General features: G+C 48.8%; 1 protein-coding gene across 1 annotated transcript in view; it reads left to right on the top strand.

The window, feature by feature from the left end:
- spata5 (spermatogenesis associated 5) overlaps positions 1-9,364 on the top strand; it is a 158,345-nt gene extending 148,981 nt beyond the window's left edge. Inside the window, exon 16 of the mRNA XM_007908282.2 lies at positions 8,593-9,364. Within this exon, the coding sequence (XP_007906473.2) occupies positions 8,593-8,769 (177 nt within the window). The 3' untranslated portion in view covers positions 8,770-9,364. The remainder of the gene's footprint in view (positions 1-8,592) is intronic.
- The last annotated feature ends 13,161 nt before the right edge of the window (positions 9,365-22,525 follow it).

Consider the following 22,525-nt stretch of genomic DNA (forward strand, 5'->3'; position numbering starts at 1 on the left):
GTTGTAAATACCTGGCAGGTTACCATGCTGCCTTCACCTTTTCAAACATTTCCTCTCGTTCTTAAACATCTGGTTGTACAAGTCACCTCGTTGCAGTTTTCGAATCTCTAATTGGATTTGAACAGTGCCTTATCACATCAAAATATCTCAGTGCTTCACAGATCATTACTGTTAAGTGTAGTGGCTGTTTTTGTAGGTAAATGCGATCATTTGCTCCAGCTCCATGAGGTGAACAACCGATTTATCTGGAGGAATAATTGCCAGCGCACAAGGAAAATCTACCTTTTCTTGTAGGGTCATTTGAGGTCCAGCTACCTGAACAGGGAGGCAAGAATCTGGTTTAATATCCTAACCGAAGTACAACATACCCGTGCCTACGGTCATCTTCCCTCCTCCACCGCCCCCCGCCCTTGCCCTCCACCCTTGTCTGATCCCAACCGGCAGCTTGGGTGCAAATCCCTCATTGTCCAGGGTCTTGGGAGATTCTTCCGACGTGAAAGGACCTTTACAAGTGAAATTTGTTGTTGTTGAGAGTGTCAGCCCAGGCTATGACCTGAAGTCCTGACAACAACAACAACAAATTACATTTGCATAGTGCCTTTCACGTCAGGAGGACATCCCAACCTGAACCAATTGAACCATATTGACAATGTTTCTCGTTAGTGCAGTAAAGGGTCTGGTGGTGAGTTGGGGTGCAGGCAGGTTGTTGGGGCAGAGCAGTCTATTTTAGTCCTTATCGGGTTTGCCCTGTACTTGCTGCTGAAACTGTCCATTCCAAGTGAGAGTGTTGCTTATCTCAGCTCCAACCAACAACGACAGATTCATTTGCATAGCGCCTTTCACGTCGGGAGGACTTCCACGTACCTCACCTGAAAAAGCACAAAAAACATCGCCAAAAGACAAAACGAACAGTTCACATCAGTTCCTCTTCAGTGAACACCGTCAGTAAACGTTCTTCAGAAGTGTGGCCCTGACGGATGAGGCCGGGCAGAACGACTTCGATTGTATGCACAATTGAAAATTAAAAATGTAATTCACAGTTAAAATTAAATAAAAAATTAAAAAGCAATGAAAAATGAAAAAAGAACGTGAACCTTTTCCCACACTTTGTTGGTGCTTGGTAGGTCTGCCAAGATTTTCTAACCGCAATAACTGCCCAAACGCTAGCGATACAGAAGGCCACTGTATAAATGCAAGTTGTTGCTGTTGTTACAGTGTCAATTAGCAGAAGAAAAAAAAGGTGTAAGGAGGAAACTGAGCTAACTTCAATGAGTTTTTTTTTTAAGGGACAAGTTATCCCATTGTGAAGCCAAACTTATCTTTGGCGAGTGTCTCATCTTCACACCGGCCTGAATTTAATTCAGACGCAGGTATTAATTAACACATTGGAAAAATGACTGGCTGGTGTCAGAACAGGCAGCTGTTAATAGAAATCCTTGCATCATCCTGCCTTTCAAATCAGGAGGACTTTTCAAAGCACTCGGCAGGATTTGCTGTAACGTGTAGTGACTGTGTATTTTACAGGCCAACACCCATTTCATGGGGGAAGGGGACAGAAACAGCTTTCATCCTTTTTGTTTTGCCTGGCTCCTACACAGTCAAGCCCCTTACAAACTGAGTTCCCCACAAGATTACATTTGTATAGCGCCTTGGGACGTTCTCCCGAAATGAAAGGCGCTATACAAATGTAATGTTGTTGTTGTTGTTCAGATTGAATTGCTGAGAAGGATATACTTTTACCTGTGTTGTCCTGTCCTTGTAAATTTCGATCAAGAAAGAGAGAGAGATGGAGGGATAATAATAATCCTTGCATTTGATATAGCGCTGTATGGAGACGTCTCAAAGCGCTTCACAGGATTTACTGTAAAATGGATTGACTGTGTATTTTGTGGGCGGAACGCAGCAGCCAGTTGCGCACAGCAGCGTCCCACAAACAGCCATGGAGTGAGTGACCAATTTTATTTGGTGGATTGTTGGCCAGGACACCGGGAGAGAGAAACAAACTCCTTTCTGCTTTCGAATGGCGCCGCGGGATCTTTAACATCCACTTGAACAGGCAGCCGAGACCTCGGTTTAACGTCTCATCCACATGACAGAGGAGAATGGAGGAAGCGAGAGAGAAGAGTGAGAGAGAGAGAGAGTGTATGAGAAATCGAGCAGCAGCCCTAGTTGAACATTGCCCTCCCTGACCCAGATCAATTAACCCAAGTCAATTCTAGAAGTTGCCCTGGCAGAGATCAGTTACCTCAGCAAGGCTCGGCCCCAAACTTGGGAGTTTCCCGGTCTTTGTGGTTCAGTTTCACACTGGACAGAGACTTTAACATATAAGGGAGAGTTCAGGATGCATTGGCAAAGCAGAGAAGAAGCTGATAATAGAGGAGTAATTCAACTGTTCATATCACCGAATAATGACTTGTTCAACATGGATTGTGTTTGTTCTTTGGCGCCATTGTGTACTTTGATTACATTGCGTCAGTGAAGCTGGTTTATCTCTCCTCCTTTTTCTTGCTTCACAGTCCTTGTGACAGTGTTGATGATGAAAGACCAAAGCTGACTGAGATAAAGGTTTATGACTTTTTTCTCCCTGCTCCTTGGTGGTGAGGTGCATGCAAAAAGCGAACGGGGATTTGAGACCTTACAATGAACCGCGTTAAACAATAAGCTTCTGAGTCGCTGAGCAGTATTTACTCCACAGCACATTAAGTAAACACAACATGATCTGTTTAGTTGGTTGGAAAGAATGCAGCGTTTGCGCGTTGGTTTCCGCCCGCCTGTGGGACTTACTTACTTACTTTGAACCCTTTCAAAGAGCGGGAAACGCCGAGCAGAGAGCTGCAATAAGCTCTCCAGCACGCGTGCGGTTAAACAGCGAGAGTCAGGATGGTGACAGAGGTGGAAGAGGTGAAGTTAATGACAGGAACAAAAAAGCTTGTGGTGTCTGCATCTACCGAGGTTACTCTCTGAAGAGTCAACGACCATAACTTGCAATCCGGAGCGCTTAACCGTGACGGAGCCTGAAGCCTGGGGCGGGGGGGGGGCGAGGGATAGCGGAGTCGAATCGTAAGGACGGTTGAAGAGGAAGGTCTTCAGTCATGATCTAAAAGAGGGGGAGACGAGATGGGGCAAGACGGAGGGATTGAGGGAGAGTTCCTAAGAGGCTGAACGCGTAGCCACAGAGTCTTTGGGAAAGGCAGTCCAATATCCTGGTGCTGTCTAGTTTGCTTCTGCCCCATAACCTCTCTTTAACGCAACTGTGTTTAATGTGACACACTTATCGCAAAGGAAAGGCTTCAGTGACTGCAAATTCAGCATAAGTGCTGAACACAGTACTAGCTTACTACTATTTAAGAAGCTGTGCAATCTGCTTGATCTTCAGTTGCAAAGTTGAATTATAACCACGTTTATACGGTTGTACTTGTTAGAGCTGAGGTCTTGTTGTCTAAGCTGCAGTCCAATTATAATAATAATAATAATCATTGTCATGGATTGAATGACCAAATTATTTTTAAAATTTATATTGAAGGGATTATTACCCCCGGAAAAGCGATCCGCCAATCGACTAACAACCGGGTTCCTACTGACTGCTGGTAAACAGAGGCGCGGGGAGTAAGGAAACTTGCCCAACGTTTCGCCCCCTGCCCTGGGAATCGAACCCAGGTCTCTCGCTTGCGAGGCGAGTGCCTTAACCACTGAGCTACAGGACTCCACTACATGGAGTGGACTCTGTACGCTGATTGCTAAATCTTTATGATGGGAAATCCCATTGGAAAGATTGCACTGTAGCCACTGGTGTGCATTGGATTCAACTTTCATGCCCCCTGCTCCCTGTGTGTGTGTGGGGGGGGGGTTACAGCATCAACAGCCATAGCTTTACCATTTAAGTGTGTTAAACTGGATGTGGGTGTGGAAATTGCTCTGTGTTTGCTGGTGATAACGACGAAGACGAAATGACGTGTGTAGCGGCTTTCATGTTGGACGGAAGTCCCAGGGAGCTGGACAATCAGTGTTTTGGAACCGAGCTGGGGGTCGGGATCAGGGAGGGTGGAGGGCGGTGGTGGGGGGGGCAGGAGGGTGGCCAAAGGCACGGTCCAAGAGGAAGGTCTTGGGACGGCCAAGGGAATAAAATGAGTGGGCATCCCCGACCATGTCTTGAAAGTGTAGGGGTTGGAGCTGCTGCTTATCGTACTGAATTCATTCGTCTCAGATGAGGGGGAATTGACCCCGGCTTCCCCAGGGTCAGGGAGGAGGAAAGCAGTCGGTGTTCCTGCTCCTCGTCGCTCTTCAGAACCCCCTCCTTCCTCCTTGTGTCGTGTTTCGCGCAGCACCACAATGTCCCACAAACCGGTGGATTCAGTGTGACTCGCATTTTTTTTCACAAAGGCGATGCAGGCGGGAGCTTTGAGAGCTGAGGTTTCCGCCTGCTATCTTCTCCGTGCCTGTGATCGCTCTCCTCCCTCCCTTTTGCCCACCCACCTGGTTGTAGGATGAGCGAGATGTGCCACCCCGAACAGTGGCAGTTGCCGACATCACCGTCTGGCATGTAGTGGAACAGGCTGCTGAAATGGATGGCTCAACAAAATGCCTCCAGTTGGTTTCGTCAGGATTTGGGCGAGCACCTAAGACTAATCTGGATAAACGCGAGCTGGTCTCCCGCAACGATAAGTGACAAGGTGACATTTGCACTCATTCTCACACAGCGGTGCCCAACTCAGCCCGTTCAGTTCTGTTTCCTCCTACCAGCATTGTATGGTAATTAGATTATTTTTTCCCGAGCATGAGCAAGTTAAAGGATTCAGCGCAACAGAGAGAGTAGCATTTTTGAGGTCAGAAAGGGCTGTACAGTTCTTTCCCCAACGCACCGTTTATCAATACACAGCTTGACGGCTAGACTGAAACTCCGGCCTCTGTTAATCGGCGCTGGTGTTCTTGTGTTATTTGTGGTTGGGTTTATCTGCGCTTCACATCTGTTTGTGGCTAAGGCACAAGATTCAGAAAACCTAAAAACTTTTCATGCTTCTCACCACTGCAGTTGAGTAAAAAAAAATACTCACCTCCGCTTAATCCATCAAGAAGGGTTTTAGTGGCTTTCTTCCACAAAGCTTTTTGCTCCAGTTCTCTCCTCTCGCTCCCCCTTTCCTGAAAGCACCTTATTCCTTCTCCTGAAAAGCGAAGGGACTTTCTCCCCGTGTCCTGGACAACAATCCCCCAAATAAAATTGGTCACCTAGTACACGGTAGCCGAGTGGCCAATTTAGGTTAGTGCTTTTGAAACTGTGTAAGAAAAGATCTTCAAAGGGGGCAAAAAAAAACATGTTGTAGGTTTAAGTTGGAATCTAAGGCTTTTTTTTCTCGCACGGTACAACAAAAACTCAGCCAATTGGGCATGAACCCACCCAAACTGACCGCATTGGCCCTCGCTCCTAACCCTGCTCAGTCTAGCTCACGCATCAAGCGAAGTTTTGTCCACTTAAATGCAGGATCTGAGAGCTGCTGGAAACCTGTGATATCCTACCCCAGCACGAGCCAGTCGCCTTTTAGAAAATGGTTTGGAGAGACAAAAAAGTAAAACGTGTCTGAAAAAATAATAGAATGGGACCCACAGTGAGTCACGGTATCAGCAGCAGTAACCTGAGTTAGTTAGCTGTGGCCCAGCTCTCTGGAACACTCTCCCTAAATCCTTGTGCTTTCAATACCCATCTAAGTACTTCCCTCCGTGACCCAGCCTTTGGCCACCTCCTCCTAGGCCCCCACATCTCCCACCCAAGCTCGGCCTCCCACTGTATCCCTGTAAAGCGCTTTGAGACCTCTTTCGTGAAACGCGTTAAGACGAGTGCAAGTTGTGCCAGTTGTTGAGTGTCCCTGATGTTGAGCGTGTTGGTAAGTTGACAACCAGTGAGAGCCAATGGATATAAATAGGACCCTTAGAGGCAAGTCAGAATGTTTAGTAACCTTGGTCCAAGCTGCTGTTGTGTGTTTTCGAGCTCTTCGGTTCACCTCGCGAGTCTCGCCGAGCGCGACAGCACAGGAACAGTCTTTCATCCAAAGTCACCAAATTCTTTCTTCCTGTTGAATTTCAGGGCTTGCGACACAATCCTTTCCTGCACACGGTTGGCCCGAGCTATCACTTGCAGGAAGTCGTTGGGACACCTGCTGTACTTGTCAAGAAAAAAACAATGTTACTTAGTTGATTTCCGTGGTTGCTTTGCTTCGAAGGAATGAGGATAGACAGCGCTGCAGGAAAAAGCTCCAGCTGCCAGCAGTGCGTCCAGGAACGCTAACAAGTGTTTTCTTTTTACTAATCCTCGTTCAACACCTTCGATCTTTGATTAGCAATTTACGCGTAAAATCTACGTGTCTGATGCTGACGTTCACCTCGTGTTACCGTTCTACACGCGCTCACGAATGTAACCTGGTGCACATCAAAAGCTGCGCTGAAAATAAAACAGTTTCAGAAATCAAAGGGACTTGGGATGTCAGCTTCTGTAAAGGACGAGAGAAAGGAACTCGCTCTGCTGGCCTCGGCCACATCCAAATGACACATTCTAGTATGGAACTGAGTCATTGCAGACCAGGGAGATGCCAGGTCTTCTGTGAGTTCGCTGATCACTGCTGGGGGTGGAGGTGGGGGGGAGGAGGGGTGTTGCCGTTGGCCTCAGAGCCTCCTGCCTTAGACAGAAAAACAGCAGCCAGGCTTCCTGCTCCTGATCTCTGAAGTCTCTTCAGTCTCTGTTCATTCAAGACAACTGTTTTGTTAAATGACCTCTCCCTCAGAGACGCTGGAGATGTGATGGGTGACGACAGAGTTAGGTGGGGTTCCTTTGCCCTTCGCGGTCAAATAACCTCCAAACGCTCACTGTCTGGCCTTACGTGTGCAGCAAGAGCCGACTCCTTGAGGAGAGCGGACTAAGGGCCAGCAAATTGGAGCAAGGAAAGAAAAGACTCTTGGGCCTGTCGGCGCCAATCTGTCATCAACTGCTGGGAAAGGTCTAGGCCCAGCCCAGCGTGACTGACTCAGAGATCTTTCCTTCCCTGGGTGAAGCATTTTTCCGCATCCCAAAACTCTTGTGACTCAGCGAGATCTGGTTGTCGCTGGGTTGCCATCGCACCCAGGCCAGTCTGCTGCTCTGCCCGGCCATCTGTAGGATCTGTACTTTCACAGAAGCACACGGCATCGCTCGCTGTCCCAGTGAGCACGGGCTCACATTGCTTGCCACAGCATAAAGGGTACGACAATCTGTGCCGTGCAGGTTTGAGGTTAGGTATTGGCGTGTGGTCAAGGACAATACAACAAGGGGGGCAATAGAACAGACTAAAATGAGGGGACGGGAGCGAGATGTATAATTTAGGCTTTAGCTGAGAAACACACTGGGAAATGTATCCAAGTTTTCTGAAGTTGCACCTTTGGCGGCCGTGTGGGTCACTTAAGACGGACACTTATCGCCTTGTGCACTCCTGACGAGCGGAAGCCGCGTTTGAATTGACTTCTTCATTCGAGAGCAATTCAGCTCGGTCTCCCTGGCACGCCAGTGTTTTTAGTAACTGGCAGATGTAAAACGGAACACTCAGTTGGACTGCTCGGAAGGATAATCCAGGCACTGTGGCACAAATGATGTTCTTCCGAAAGAATCTCATTCCTGCGAGCCTTTCATTCTCCCCCGTTGAGAATCGTGCTGAATGCTCTCTACTGGAATTTTCTTTTGGACTGTGTGCGCGCGTGTGTGTGTGTGTGTGTGAGGGGGGGGGTATTGGGAGTGGGGGGGAGAAACAATGTTTGCAGTCAACTGAAGTACAGTACATAAGCAGCTTCCGCTGGGCTCTCGCTGACTCTTAGAACAAGATGAAATGATCCAAAGCCTTGTGCGTTTTTTTAATCTCACCCACGCACCATTGCAACCGCGTCCTCTAGAAAGCGGCCGAACGGCAAGCTCCACAAAAGCCAATCAATGAACAGGCGCTTAAGAAATATGTGTAATGGCTGTGCAAGTACGTTCCAGCAGCCTTTTATCATTATCCCAGACACAAGGCATATTGAATACAACTTCTTGTTCGTTCCCCCTCCACCACACCCCCTCTCCACCCCATCACAATGTCCCTTTCATTGTGAGAGGGCTTCCACAGTAGTGATCTGTCTCTTGAAATGCAACTGACGGTCATCTGGTTCCAAATGCCAATAGCTGGCAGGGTTTTACAGGCAGATTTCAGGGTTTGTATTCCTCAAAGTCTTAAAGCCACATCCTCTGATTTTGCCACTGTCAAGCTTGGTGCTGGTTTAGTTTGAAGACAGTGAAAGGGTGACTATAGGGGGGCGGCCATAGGAATAAACGAGAGCGATAGTCCCAACTCGTCTTCCCGAAAAGTTGTTCTCTTCAAAAATCACAAACAAAATCCAAGGCTGCCTCAGTTCTGAGTTGTTGTTTACAGGGTATTAATCAGGCTGTATAAGTGCACTCAAATCCTTCCAGTCCAGTTAACAACAACTTGCATTTATATAGAGCTGTTCAGGAGGAGTAGTGGCTAAAAGGCCTTAACAGAGAGTTCCTGAGCCATTGTTTCCCCTTTAAATATTTCTGTATTTCTTGTGGTTCCCTTTCAGATCGTTGCCCTTTGCAGAGAAGCTGCCCTTTTGGCTCTTCAGGAAAATCTCCAGGCCCAGAGTGTTATGGAAAGGCATTTTGTTCAGTCACTTAAAATTGTGACTCCGAGGATTCCTGAGAAGCTCATCGAGTTTTACACCAACTACCAGCAGCAAAGTGGACTGCACAGCCTATGAGAACATTGTGTTGGATGCCGGTCAAAGGCATAATAATCCTTGCATTTGGTACAGCGCCAAATCACGTCGTCGAGACATCTCAAGTCTCAAGGATACAATGATAACTTGGGCTCATACTGGTGAGAAATTAAATTGTACGATTATGATTTCCATGCGCATGAAACTCACATTTTGAACTGTTCTTTCAAAAAAAATGTAGTTTCTCTTCCCAGCAGTGACCAGAAAACATAGTCCAGATCTACAATGAAATGTGAGACCTTCCCAATTTGTGCGAGTCTGAGACACACTACTGGAGCCATCAGGAAGCTCTGATATTTCTTTAGGCTGTTCCAGAATTCCTGAAATATTTTTCCACACTGAAAAACCAAACAATCACTGATAATTGTTGGCCTGAAATGTCACATGGTCTTCGCCTGTAATCGCATTTTGTGTTAAAATGTAAGAGAGTGCAGAATTTTTGTCACTGATTCAACTCAGTGTTAATTTGACACTCCAGTGCAATACTGGACGAGCAGTGCATCGTTAGAGGTGCCGTTCATCAGCTAAGACGTTAAACCAAGGTCCCATCTGCCTGTTCAGGTGGATGCTAAGGATTCCTTGGCACTATTCAAAAAGAGAAAAGAGTTTCTTCCAGTGTCCTGGCCAACAATCCCCCAGATGCAATCAGTCATTCACTTCATGCATGTTGGGTGGGACATTATTGCTTGTAAATTGCAATCACCTTCATCGAAAAATACAGTCACTACACTCAGTAGTAATATCTGTGAAGAGCTTTTAGATGTTTCAGTGACGTGATGTGGCTTTTTCCAATGCGAAATGTATTAATATTATTTGGGAGGTAGTTTTTTTTAAAAAGAAACTGGCTTCCAAATTAGCTAGCGTTCAAATTAAGACTGACTTTAAGAATTGTTCACAATTCTACACCATCTTAAATTTGAGACAAAATGGTCTTTCAGGATGGAAGTTTGAATGGAATTTGGGCCTCTGTATTTAAACTCAGGACAGAGTAAACTACTGGTTTAAAATTGTATATTAAATACAATGGGGTGCGGGGGAGCTAATCTGCTGTGCTCATTAAGTGGAATGAATCTTTCAATGCTCCATCATAAGGTCATATCGAATAATTTGCTATATTAGTGAGCGGAGCAGAAGAAACTCCAAAGTAAGGTTTGTTTTCTGAAGCCTTTGATGATGAGGTTTCATGATAAAGCTTTTAGCTGTAGGTTTCATGGGTGGTTTGGCCCACAAAATACACAGTCAATCCACTTTACAATACAATTCTGTGAAGCGCTTTGAGATGTCTCGACGATGTGATAAGGCGCTATGTCAAATGCAAAGATTATTATTATTATTTTCATTATTAAAAGTGTCAATTTTCTTTATAAACAAGATTACCGTTCATTTGTCCAGGCACCGGTTCTATTGGTGCCTCAACCTAATGTCTCACTTGTCATGTTTTGGACTATGTTGGCTTTCGGGTTTGGGATTGAGCTCAATTGCAATTTGAACATTTCCGCACTGCTGACATTTGCAAAACAAAATTTGCAGCTAAAACAACAAATAGATTTGATTGTAGCAAATCAGCCGCTGTGGTAAAAATACTGCAATGCTGTGTTACACAGAGGACAGGAACATCACCAATAAATAGCTCAGTCGGTTGGAATCATAGACGCATAGGAACAGGAGTAGGCCATTCAGCCCCTCGAGCCTGTTCCATCATTCCCATATCCCTTGATACCCCGACCTAACAAATATCTATCCATCTCAGTCTGAATGGATCCAGCATCCACAGTCTTCTGGGGGAGAGAGTTCCAGATTTCCACTGACCTTTGGGTGAAAAACTGTCTCCTGATTTCACTCCTAAATGGCGTAACTCTAATTTTAAGATTTTGCCCCCCGTGTTCCTGATTCCCCCACCAGAGGAAATAGTTTCTCTGTATCTACGCTATCGAATCCCTTTATTATTTTAACAACGACGACAGCTCGCACTTATATGGCGCCCTCCACGCAGGGCAGTGTCTCAGAGCTTAACAGTGACGGAGCCTGACTGTGAGCCGGTGGGGGGTGAGGGGGGTGTCCGGTCGAAAAGGAACGTTTTCAGGCAGGACTTGAAAATGGGGAGGCGGAGGGATTGAGGGAGAGCGTTCCAGAGTTTCGGGGCGTAGTGGCTTAAGGGCACAACCACCGGTGATGGGGCGGAGGGTGCGAGGGACAAGCGGGAGCCGGGGCCAGTCGAGTGGAGGCGCCGGGTGGTGGATTGGGGAGTGAGGAGGTCGGGGAGGGAGGGAGGGAGGGGCCAGGGAGTGAAGGGATTTGAACACGAGAGTGAGAGGATCTTGAAGTCGATGTGTTCAGTGATGGGGAGCCAGTGGAGCCTGGGCCAGAGCTGGTGAGATGTGGGGACGGAGTTTGGTCCGGGTCAGTATGCGGGCGGCAGAGTTGTGAATTTATGATAAGAACCTCAATTAGATCACCCTTCAACCTTCTAAACTCAAGGGAATACAGACCAAGTTTATGCAACACTGTCCTCGTAGTTTAACCCTTTAAGGCCTGGTGTCATCCTGGTGAATCTGTGTTGCACCCCCTCCAGAGCCAATATATCCTTCCTGAAGTGCGGTGCCCGAAACTGAACCCTGTACTGCAGATGGGGTCTGACCAAGGCTCCAGACAGTTGAAGCATCATTTCCTCTCCTTTATATTCCAGCCCCCCCACCCCTTGAGATAAAGGCCAACATCCCATCAGCCGTTATGATAACTTTTTGTGCCTGTGAGCTCGTTTTTAGTGATTTGTGTACGTGGATGTGGAATCAGGAGATTTAACATTGAGAGTGTTTCTTTAAAGTGTCGCGTGGATGATTCACTACAGGGAAAACAGACGAAGTCTTTTTCAAAGGCAGGAAGAGCTGCCCAGAGAGGTTCTGCAAGAGAATTGGGATGCTAGAGGTATGTATGAGGTATGTCTCCCACTTCCTGCTTGAACAAAGCCCATTCGTTCTGTTGATATAGTATCAGTTTTCAGAGAAACGCGCTCTCTTTCCATCTGCAGTATTATGGGAAGCTTTTAAAGAGCACATCCATTCTTGGCAGCTGACATCGCCTTCTGGATTCCTGATCCCTTTTCAACTATTCTGTCTCATTCAAAACCTTGCATATTTTTGCAGCACTTGAATTGCTAAGCGAACAACGCGAGAATGCTGCAGCTGAAATGCCTTAAAATATCTTGTGTTCAGAAGGAATCTTACAGTATATTTAGCAGTGAAAATTTCAATCGTCCGTCATTACTTGGCCTGTTGGTACAGACACCGTATAGGACAGTATTCTGAATTCTACGCTGAGAGCCCACTTTGCAAGAGGTTCTCGTGATTCCAGTTTTATTTTTCTAACTTTGTTTTTCAACAAAATGGAAGTTATTCTGCGGAAAGGAGGGTTTGGAACTGTGCGCACATTGACCTTGCACGCTGCTTTAACACATCTAAAGAATGAATGATTTCAGAAATTGATCGATTAGTCAATTGTCAAAAGAAAGCCTATCGGCACAGCCTCAATTTATTTTATTTCCCCCCCTCCCCCCCCAACCCGCCCAAAAAAAATCAACCAGAGAACAGCCAACAGGTTTGCCCAGGTGTGTTTCCAAAGAGTTAGTAATTCAACACAAAGAGGCCTAAGAAGTTCAAAGGAAGCACATTAGGAGCATTGCCAACTTCAAACACATCAGCGTCTGATCTCTGACAACAAAAGACTGCCTTCAGATCACCAAAATGTCACTGTTAAAGGCCACATTGATTGGCCATAAAGGTCAGGCTGTTTGGGTATTATGATCAATCATGTGCTACTCAGTAAGCACTTCATGGCCAATAACCACTTCCGAGATGCATCCTGACCCTGATATAGGACAACGATGATTAGCATTGAACATGAGTATAGTGCAAACATCAGGTGCTAAATAGAGTGTATACCATATATATATCTGTGACACAAATATAATTGCATCACTCTGATTAATGCTTAAAATGCAGTGTTTCTCCCCTTTTCACTAATGGCTTGGCTGCTACACACTGAGATGCAAAGTAACACAGATCTGATCAGCAAAAATGCAGACGCGAATTTCCGTAGTCTCAGTTTTCTTTGTTACTCCCATATCACGCATCGTGCCTCGAATAAGAAATCGTGCATTTGATTACGGCATCTACGCCGTCAAAGCTCTTCACGGGGAACTTCTTGCCAAATGGAGCGACTGGGTAGCTGTAGGCAAACGTGGCATCCAATTTGTGCGCGGCGTTCTTCCATAAACAGCTCTGAAGCGAATGACCAAATTTAGCTGGAGGACTGTTGGCCGAGAGCCTGGGAGACACGCCCTTCTCCTTTCAAATAGCGCCATGGGATCTTTACCAATCCACCCGAACGCGCAGGTGGGGCTCGAGCTTAACGGCTAATCCAAAAGACAGCATCTCCGTTATAGCAGCACTCGCCCAGCATGGCATAGGAGTGTCGCCTCGATCGGTGTGGCGCAACTGGTAGCCCACGGGCCACATCCGGCCCGCTGGATGATTTTACCCGGCCCGAGACCATTTACAACGTTCCTACTTCTGCTCCCTCTCTCCCCTGGGGATCGGAAGTTCTCCCTGCGGCGGCGGCAGGAGCTGGCGGCCGGGAGGACGTGGCGTGGAGAGTGAAAACAATACCGGCCGTTGCCGCAATCTGCCAGGAAGCCAAGTGCGTCTCCTTATCCACCATGTCCTCAGCGACCGCTGGCTCCTACCGCTGCAGGTAGTGACTTGCGTGGCTGATTAGGAGTGAGAGCGATTGGGGGATGGGTGGGGGGCAGGGGGAGAGAGAGGGAGTGTGGGGGGGCAGAGAGGAGAATTGAGGGCAGTGTTTTGTGGTTCACAATCGGCACTGCCCTTGCCCTGCATGGAGGCGGCGGTGGTGGGGTGGGGGGGTGGGTAGCGAGGACAGACACCGAGTGACGTGCTGCACAGTTTCCTCGCAGAAGTGAAAACTTCTCTACATCCTTCATTCCACTCCCCCTCCCCTCCCTCCTCTGCAACCTCTTGACCTGTCCATTCCCTGAGCAGGGCAAACACCGGCTTGCTTCATGTCCCACCCCCCCCATTCCATCCCATCCCATCTGCCACACCATCGCCATTTTGCCCCCGCTCTCTGGAGTTCCATTTTTGGAGTCCCTCCGGCTCGCGCCCCCTTCCCTCCTCTCTTTCGAGGCACATCAAGACCTCACCCTTTGACCGCGCTTCCGGTCATCTTTTCCCCTCCCCCACCTTCCACCATCCCACCCCACTGTTCTGGACTCCCACCCCCCGGCTCAGTCGGCCAGCCGACAGCGTGCAGCCCTTTGAGATGTCCTTCCAGCACGAGAAAGGTGCGGTGCAAACGTTGCTACGCTTCTGGAAGGGAAACACTAAATGTGGCTTGTGCAGCCCCATTTGTGTTTCGGTTTTTTTTGCGAATAAAAGATTTCATTCGTAATGAAACGAACCTTTGCATTTTTTTACACACGCACCACACACACCACACACACACACACACAGTTGCCAAGGTCAGCTCATTCCAAATACTGGGGCTTTATGGCAGGAAGTGGATACGAGGGGGAGGGCAGCAGTGAAACTGATTTATTTATTACGTTTCAGCAATGAATTTTAGCAAGCTTATTGTATTGGGCAAGGAACCAAGGAATTCTTTTTTTCCTTCTATCGCAGTACAGTTCGACAGGCACCCAATGGTGAACGCCCCTAGTGGCCATTGCTCACGTCTAACCGTCTTGGGCGATTGTCCAGTCAGTGAGTCCAGCTCAGCCCTGCCACATCGACCGACCCGGTCTTGTCCTCAACCAATGTCCGCATCAGAAGGACCTTTCCAGTAAAGGGGAGGGGGGGTGTCACTCAATAAGTGATCAAAAGCAGGTATTGGTCCAAAGAATACTTTGTTATAAGATGAGTAAATAATCTCTCCCTCTTTCCACCACAAAAAAACAGCTTTCATAATAATAATAATAATAATCATTGCATTGATATAACGCCTTATCACATCGTTGAGACGTCTCAAAGCGCTTCACAGGATATACTGTAAAGTGAATTCATTGACTGTACATTTTGTGGATGAGACGCGGTGACCAATCCTGCACAGCAACATCCTCAACAAACAGTCGTAGGTCACCGAATTATTATTATTATTATTATTTATGTAAGTTTGATTATTTATTTAAGTTTATTTAACTTGGAAGTTGTCGTTTTGGACACTGGCGGGCTACATCGGGGGATTGTAGGGTAGTGTTCACACAACCTGCTGTTGGCTGCGGTAATGTTGCCACTGATGGACATCCTCAGCAGCGACAGGCTGACCACTGCTCACTGCCAACCCTTCAACTAGAAGCAAAGTCAGCTGGATATCGCTCCAGGCTCTATCTGCATTCAGCGCGGCTGCAGAAGATGTGAAATGATCGACCGGGGGCATCGAAAAGCAACCCCAGTGAAAGGAACCCACTGAAGTGTGCGAGCCTTGGCAACTCATTTTAAAGCATCCAAAGAGCTGCGTCCATTTAGAGATCCACTTACAACAAGAACAACAACAAGTGACATTTGCGTAGCGCCTTTCGCGTTGGGAGAACGTCCCGAGGCTCTGAGGTGTCAGAGACCATTTTTTCCCCCTTAAAAAAGCAACAACAGGTCATATTTGTGTCACTGAGCAGAAAAAACTCAGGGTAGGAATGATTTCTAAAGTAGAGACTGTTCTTCATGTTTGTGCAGTGGAATCTTGCTCTCCCCCCACCGCCCCACCCCCCCCCCCCCCCCCCCCCCCCACACACACACACACAGCCCTTCCTGAAAACTCAGGTCACAGTAAAAGTGACTTTTCATACTCCGAATCAAAATGATAGATAGGTTCTGCTTCCGCAGTGATAAAAAATAATCCTTACAGTTGATAGAGCGCTTTATCACGTCGTCGAGACATCTCAAAACAGAATATACTGTAAAGTAAATTAACTGTATATTTTGTGGGCAAAACGGGTAGACTGAAATATATCTCCCGTCTGGGCTGGGGCAAACAAACCTTTTGCTGTGGTTCAATAAAAGTGTTCCCGTATTCCCACATTGAATGGTTTAATAATAATAATAATATAATAATAACCCTTGCATTTGATATAATAATAATAATCCTTGCATTTGATATAGCGCTTTTCACGTCTTCTCGACATCTCAAAGCGCTTCACAGAATAGACTGTAAAGTGAATTGACTGTATATTTGTGGGCGAAACGCGGCGGCCGATTGATGAGGGGTAAATTGACATCCTGTATTTTTTTAACGTCCCGAAATTAACGGGGGTGGGGGGGGGGGGGGGGGACATCAATGAGGACATGTTGTCGAACAGCTTATGTACAATACTTGTGTGATATGGGTTTGTATGTAGTTACCACGGCACAGTGTGGGCTTCGGGCAGCCCCGGTGTCAGGCAGGCAGCAGACTGGGGTGACTGCACTGCCTTTGCACACTCTCTGACTGACACCATTTAATTACCGTATGAAAAGGTGGACGGCGTTCATCAATGTCAGAATGGTGAAGCCCCCCCACCCCCACCCCCACCCCCCCCAACACACACACACACACACCATTAGTACCAGCCAAGCTGGGATCCATCCTGTCCTGGGAACTCAGCCAAGCGAAACCTCCCTTTATCTCCGCCCAGTCACTGCAACCCCTGAAACCGGCACCTCATTGAGAGCCAGCGGTGCGACCAGGGCTCTCTCTCTCTCTCTTTGTGAAAGGCAACAGCGGCGAACTCCAGGTGGACAGTGTGTACACATCCTGCCCCCCCCCCCCACACACACACACACAGGCTGCCCATTGGTATGAGAAAGCCATCAGATCAGAGACCTCCGCGCATTAAAGTGCCACCGACCCTCCCTGCTTCCTGTCCTTCTGAAAAGCACAGACTGACACTGAGAACAAAAGCTCATGGTCTGGCTGACCCGCATGTGTTTACATGTCTCAGCCCCCCCCGCACCCCACCCCACCCCCACCGCACCCCCTTCATCACGCATGCATGTACGCGCATGTGTATATGCATGATTGGTTTGCATATATGTATGTATGTTCGCCCACAAATATACAGTCAATTCACTTTACAGTGTGTTCTGTGAAGCGCTTTGGGACGTCCTCCCGACGTGAAAAGCGCTATATCAAATGCAAGGATTATTATTATTATTATTATTATTATTATTATTATTATGTGTGTGTATGCATCTATGGTATGTTTATATGTATGTGTGTGTGTATGCATGTATGGTATGTATATATGTATGTGTGTGTATGCATGTGTGCGTGTGGGCAAAACCCATAGATTGTGAAATGTATGGCTGTGTATCTATGTTTGCATGTATGTGTATATATCTGTGTGTGCGAGGAAGGAGACAGCTCACACAGTCCTCACACAGTTACCGCTAATCATGTATGTGTGCATGTATGTGGACGTGTGTATGTGTACATATGGGTGTGTGCGTGTGCGCCTGTGTGAGGGAGGAGATAGCTCACACAGTCCTATTACCATTAATCAGTGCAAAGAAAACACTAAGTGGAAGCATGTTAAGAGTTATTAACCACTGAAATGTAATAAGGTGTGTGTGGGGGTGGGGCTGGTGGGGGTAGACTTCAGTGTCTTTCTCCCACTGAGCGCACATCTAACTTTACATACTGAATAAATAAATTGACAGCTTTTACCCTCTTCCCCCACCCCCCCACCCCACCACCACCACCCCACCCCCATCTCTTGACGATACCGACGATTAATTTGGCTTAAAAGGAGACATTGGGGAGCTGTGAAAAAAATGCCACGCAACCATGCATTTCGTTCTGAACCTCGTGACATTTACAGCAGAAGTAAAATGCGTTCAGGTTTCACTGAGTGGGGGGTGGGGGGGATGTTATTCACAGCGGCAGAAATGAGTTACTTTCATCCGTTAGTCCTTTCAACGGAGAGAAGACAATCGGATCTTCATTCCGTTGCTTCGTACGAACGTGGAGGCGACAGCGCAATTTTATTCCACGGATGGATAATAAATAATAATCCTTGCATTTTTGATATGGCGCCTTATCAAGTCGTCTCAAAGCGCTTCACAAAATATTCTGCTTCGCTTGCAACCAAAGGGTCCAATATGGAATGTAGATTGACCTTTCGTCTTTATAACTCTGGGAGGACTCATGTGGAAGGACTCCTCTAACACCACAAAAGATAGACCTATGACACTGCCAGTTGCAAGACCTTTCCGATGAGGTATAAATCATGTCTTCACGTCAATTGGTTATTGTGCAAGTGTCGGACACACAGACAGATAGACACTTCATCTTTATTAGTATAAGATGAAGTATATTATATGATGATTCTATGCCTGGTATAATTTAGGAAACTTTTAGATTGTTCTGTGTAGTATTTTGATGTCTGTACTCTGAACACCCCCCAACACCCACACAAACTTCCCCTCCAAAAACCCAGAGTCCATGGGGGAGGAGGAGGAAGGAGTGGGGAGAGGGGGGGGAGGGAGGAAGAAAGTGTGGAAGGGGGAAGAAGTACAGTTCGAAGATCACAAAGGATCCTTCCCCCCCAAAAAAAACAATCACGAATCGATGAGGTTTACGATACGAACCAATGAAGTTTTTTTTATTTAAAAAAAAGGTTTCTTAGAAAAATGATTGCCAACACTGGACAATCTTGAAATAAAATCCTGGGTATGAAAAATATATTGAAAATGCATACACACAGGTTGACCAGCGGGGGTTAAAGAAGGAAAAAAACAGGTAAAGGTTTGGGGGTGCCCTTTCTCAGGGCTTTTTTATTAATTAAAACAAATCCTGCTTCAAACACACACACACACACATTCACAGACAGACACACATTCACACACACACACACACACACACACACACACAGACACACACACACAGACAGAGAACACACATTCACACACAGACACACACACACATACACACACATACAGACACACACACATTCACACACATAGTCAGAGACACACACATACACACACATACAGACAGACACACACATTCACACACATACAGACAGACACACACATTCACACACATACAGACAGAGACACTCACACACATACATACAGAGACACACTCACACGTACAGACACACACACGAACCATTGGGAATTGTATGATAAGTTAAAAGATAATGATAGATGTGACGTGGGCCCTCGAAGAAGCAGGAAGGATAAAGTGAACGGGACAGCTGGCAACCTGATCTTAGCTGAGGTGGAATTAATTCCAATGTAGTTTCTTCTTGTCGTTTGTTGTGACCAAAGTGTGTTTGCGGGGAGAGTGGTGGGGCGGGGGGGGGGGGGGGCAGTGGGGGGAATTACTGTATCTCCACCCGACCCGACAGTTTGAGGGGAGCAGACACACCCTCAGATGCTGCTGTCCGGCGTCTCTGCGCTTTATCATTCTTCATTGGAAAACACGACCCCCAATTTGGTGACTTCTTTCGCCTCCCGGGAGGTGCAGACGATGGGCTTAAACCACCAGATAAAATAAACCCCTTCCCTCATTTCTTTTCTTGGGTAATAATAATAATAATAATAATAATAATAATAATAAAAGAAGAAAACCCGTCTCTCTCTCTTTCTCTCTCTTCAGCCGTTCCGGTGTGAAGGAGAGAAACTGAAGGACAGTCGGACTCCCAGATGAAAGGGGGGAACCAGAGGGTTTTAATGAATGAGCCATTTCCTGCACAAATGGAACCAGTCACAAGGCCACAGAGAATCCCCAACAAAGGCAGAGTCTGTGCTGCACAATAATAATAATAATAATAATACAGAGATACTGTACTCCATCCTCGGGCAGAGGGTTCCGGCTGCAAAATGTCACCGGTTGCGATCGCGAAGCAACGAAAACACACATTAATTACACTTCACACCATCCAGTGCCACCCCCCCCCCCACCCCCCACACACACCCAATCCCCCCCACCCCACACCCAATCCCCCCCCCCCCAGCAGCAGAGGGAAGGCTTTCACGTGGGCCCCCCCACCACCATACTCCCCCCCACCCCCCCACCATACTGCCACCCCCACCCCCCACCATACTACCCCCCAACCCCCCACCATACTCCCCCCCACCATACTCCCCCCCCACCCCCACCACATACTGCCCCCACCCCCCCCACCATACTCCCCCCACCCCCCCCACCACCATACTACCCCCCCCACCCCACCATCCTCCCCCCCACCACCATACTCCCCCCCCAACCCCCCACCATACTCCCCCCCACCACCATACTCCCCCCCAACCCCCCCACCATACTGCCCCCACCCCACCATACTCCCCCAACCCCCCACCACCATCTTCCCCCCCACCATACTCCCCCCACCATACTCCCCCCACCATACTCCCCCCCACCCCCACATACTATCCCCCGCCCCCACCCATACTACCCCCCCCCACCATACTCCCCCCCAACCCCCCCACCATACTCCCCCCAACCCCCCCCATACTCCCCCCCACCATACTCCCCCCCCCAATCCCCAGCATACTCCCCCCCCACCATACTCCCCCCCACCCCCCCACCATACTCCCCCACATCCCCCCCACCCCCCACCATACTCCCCCCCCACCATACTCCCCCAACCCCACATACTATCCCCCCCCCCCCACCAATACTACCCCCCACCCCCACCTTACTCCCCCCAACCCCCCCCAGCATACTCCCCCCCCCCATACTCCCCCCCCCACCATACTCCCCTCCCCACCATACTCCCCCCCCACCATACTCACCCCCCACCATACTCACCCCCCCCCCCACCATACTCACCCCCCCACCATACTCACCCCCCACCCCCCACCATACTCACCCCCCCCCACCATACTCCCCCCAACCCCCCACCATACTCACCTCCTTCCCCCCCAACACAACCCCCAACATCCCCCCTCAACACACACACCCCAACACACACACCCCACCAACACACACCCCAACACACCCCTCAACACACACCCCAACACACCCCTCAACACACACCCCCAACACACACCCAACACACACCCCAACACACACACCCAACACACCCCCTCAACACACACACACCCAACACACCCCCTCAACACACACACCCAACACACACACCCAACACACACCCCAACACACACACCCCCACCAACACATACCCCCAACACACCCTCAACACACACCCCAACACACACACAACACAGCCCCTCAACACCCCCCCCAACACACACCCCCAACACACCCCTCAACACACCCCCCAACACCCCCCACAATACCCCCCAAACACCCCCCCAACACCCCCCCCAACACCCCCCCCAACACCCCCCCACAATACCCCCCCCCACAACACCCCCCCTCAAAAAAAACCCCGAGAGAGGTTGAAGGAAAACATTCATACAAACAAATAAAGACTGTCGATGACCATGAAAGCGACTGCAGCCACAGTACACCTTAAAGCCACTGTCATGTGAATGTCAACAGCTGTTTTCTACCCCAAAAACAGTTTTGATTATTTTGGTGGGGAGGGGGGGGAGGGGGGAGGGGAGGGGAGGGAGGGAGGGGAGGGGGGTGAGGGGGAGGGAGGGGGAGGGGGAGGGGGTATTATTCCCCTCTCCCCCCCTCTCTGCTCTCTGGCCTCTCTCCCACTTAACTCACCAAACCCCACACCCCGCAATGTGCGTTAAAAGTCCAAGTACGAAAGGGGAATGAGGGAGGGAATGAGTGAGGGAGGGAGGGAATGAGTGAGTGAGGGAAGGAGGGAATGAGTGAGTGAGGGAAGGAGGGAATGAGTGAGGGAGTGAGGGAGGGAGGGAGGGAGGAATGAGTGAAGGAGGGAGGGAGGGAGGGAATGAGTGAGTGAGTGAGGGAGGGAATGAGTGAGGGAGGGAGGGAATGAGTGAGGGAGGGAGGGAGGGAATGAGTGAGGGAGGGAGGGAGGGAATGAGTGAGTGAGGGAGGGAGGGAGGGAATGAGTGAGGGAGGGAGGGAATGAGTGAGTGAGTGAGGGAGGGAATGAGTGGGTGAGGGAGGGAGGGAGGGAATGAGTGAGGGAGGGAGGGAGGAAATGAGGGAGGGAATGAGGGAGGGAGGGAGGGAGGGAATGAGTGAGTGAGGGAGGGAAGGAGGGAGGGAGTGAGGGAGTGAATAAGTGAGGGAGTGAGGGAGGGAATGAGGGAGGGAGGGAATGAGTGAGTGAGGGAGGGAATGAGTGAGTGAGGGAGGGAGGGAATGAGGGAGGGAGGGAGTGATGGCTCAGAGGCTTTGAGTAGACCCGACTTTTTGGGGTTGATGCTTTTTTTGTTTGTTGCTCAGATTACACTAGAGAGGGAGTGGGGGTGTGGGGGTGTGGGAGGAAGGTGGGGGTGGGGGTGAAGTGTGGGGTGAAGGTGGGGGTGAAGGTGGGGGGTGGGGGTGAAGGTGTGGTGTGGGGGGGTGAAGGTGTGGTGTGGGGGTGAAGGTGGGGGTGGGGGTGAAGGTGGGGGGTGGGGTGAAGGTGGGGGTGGGGGTGAAGGTGGGGGGTGAAGGTGGGGGGGTGAAGGTGGGGGTGGGGTGAAGGTGGGGTGTGGGGGTGAAGGTGTGGTGTGGGGGGGTGAGGGTGGGGGAGAGATTCGACTTCCTGAACCTTGGATTTTGTTGGGGTTTCTCCAGTCCATTTGAATGCTCCCAAAACAGCGTCCCGCGGGCTGTGAGCACACACTGGGAATGCTGATGCCAAGGAACA

Source organism: Callorhinchus milii, unplaced genomic scaffold, assembly GCF_018977255.1.
Source record: "Callorhinchus milii isolate IMCB2004 unplaced genomic scaffold, IMCB_Cmil_1.0 Scaffold1, whole genome shotgun sequence".
NCBI lineage: Eukaryota > Metazoa > Chordata > Chondrichthyes > Chimaeriformes > Callorhinchidae > Callorhinchus > Callorhinchus milii.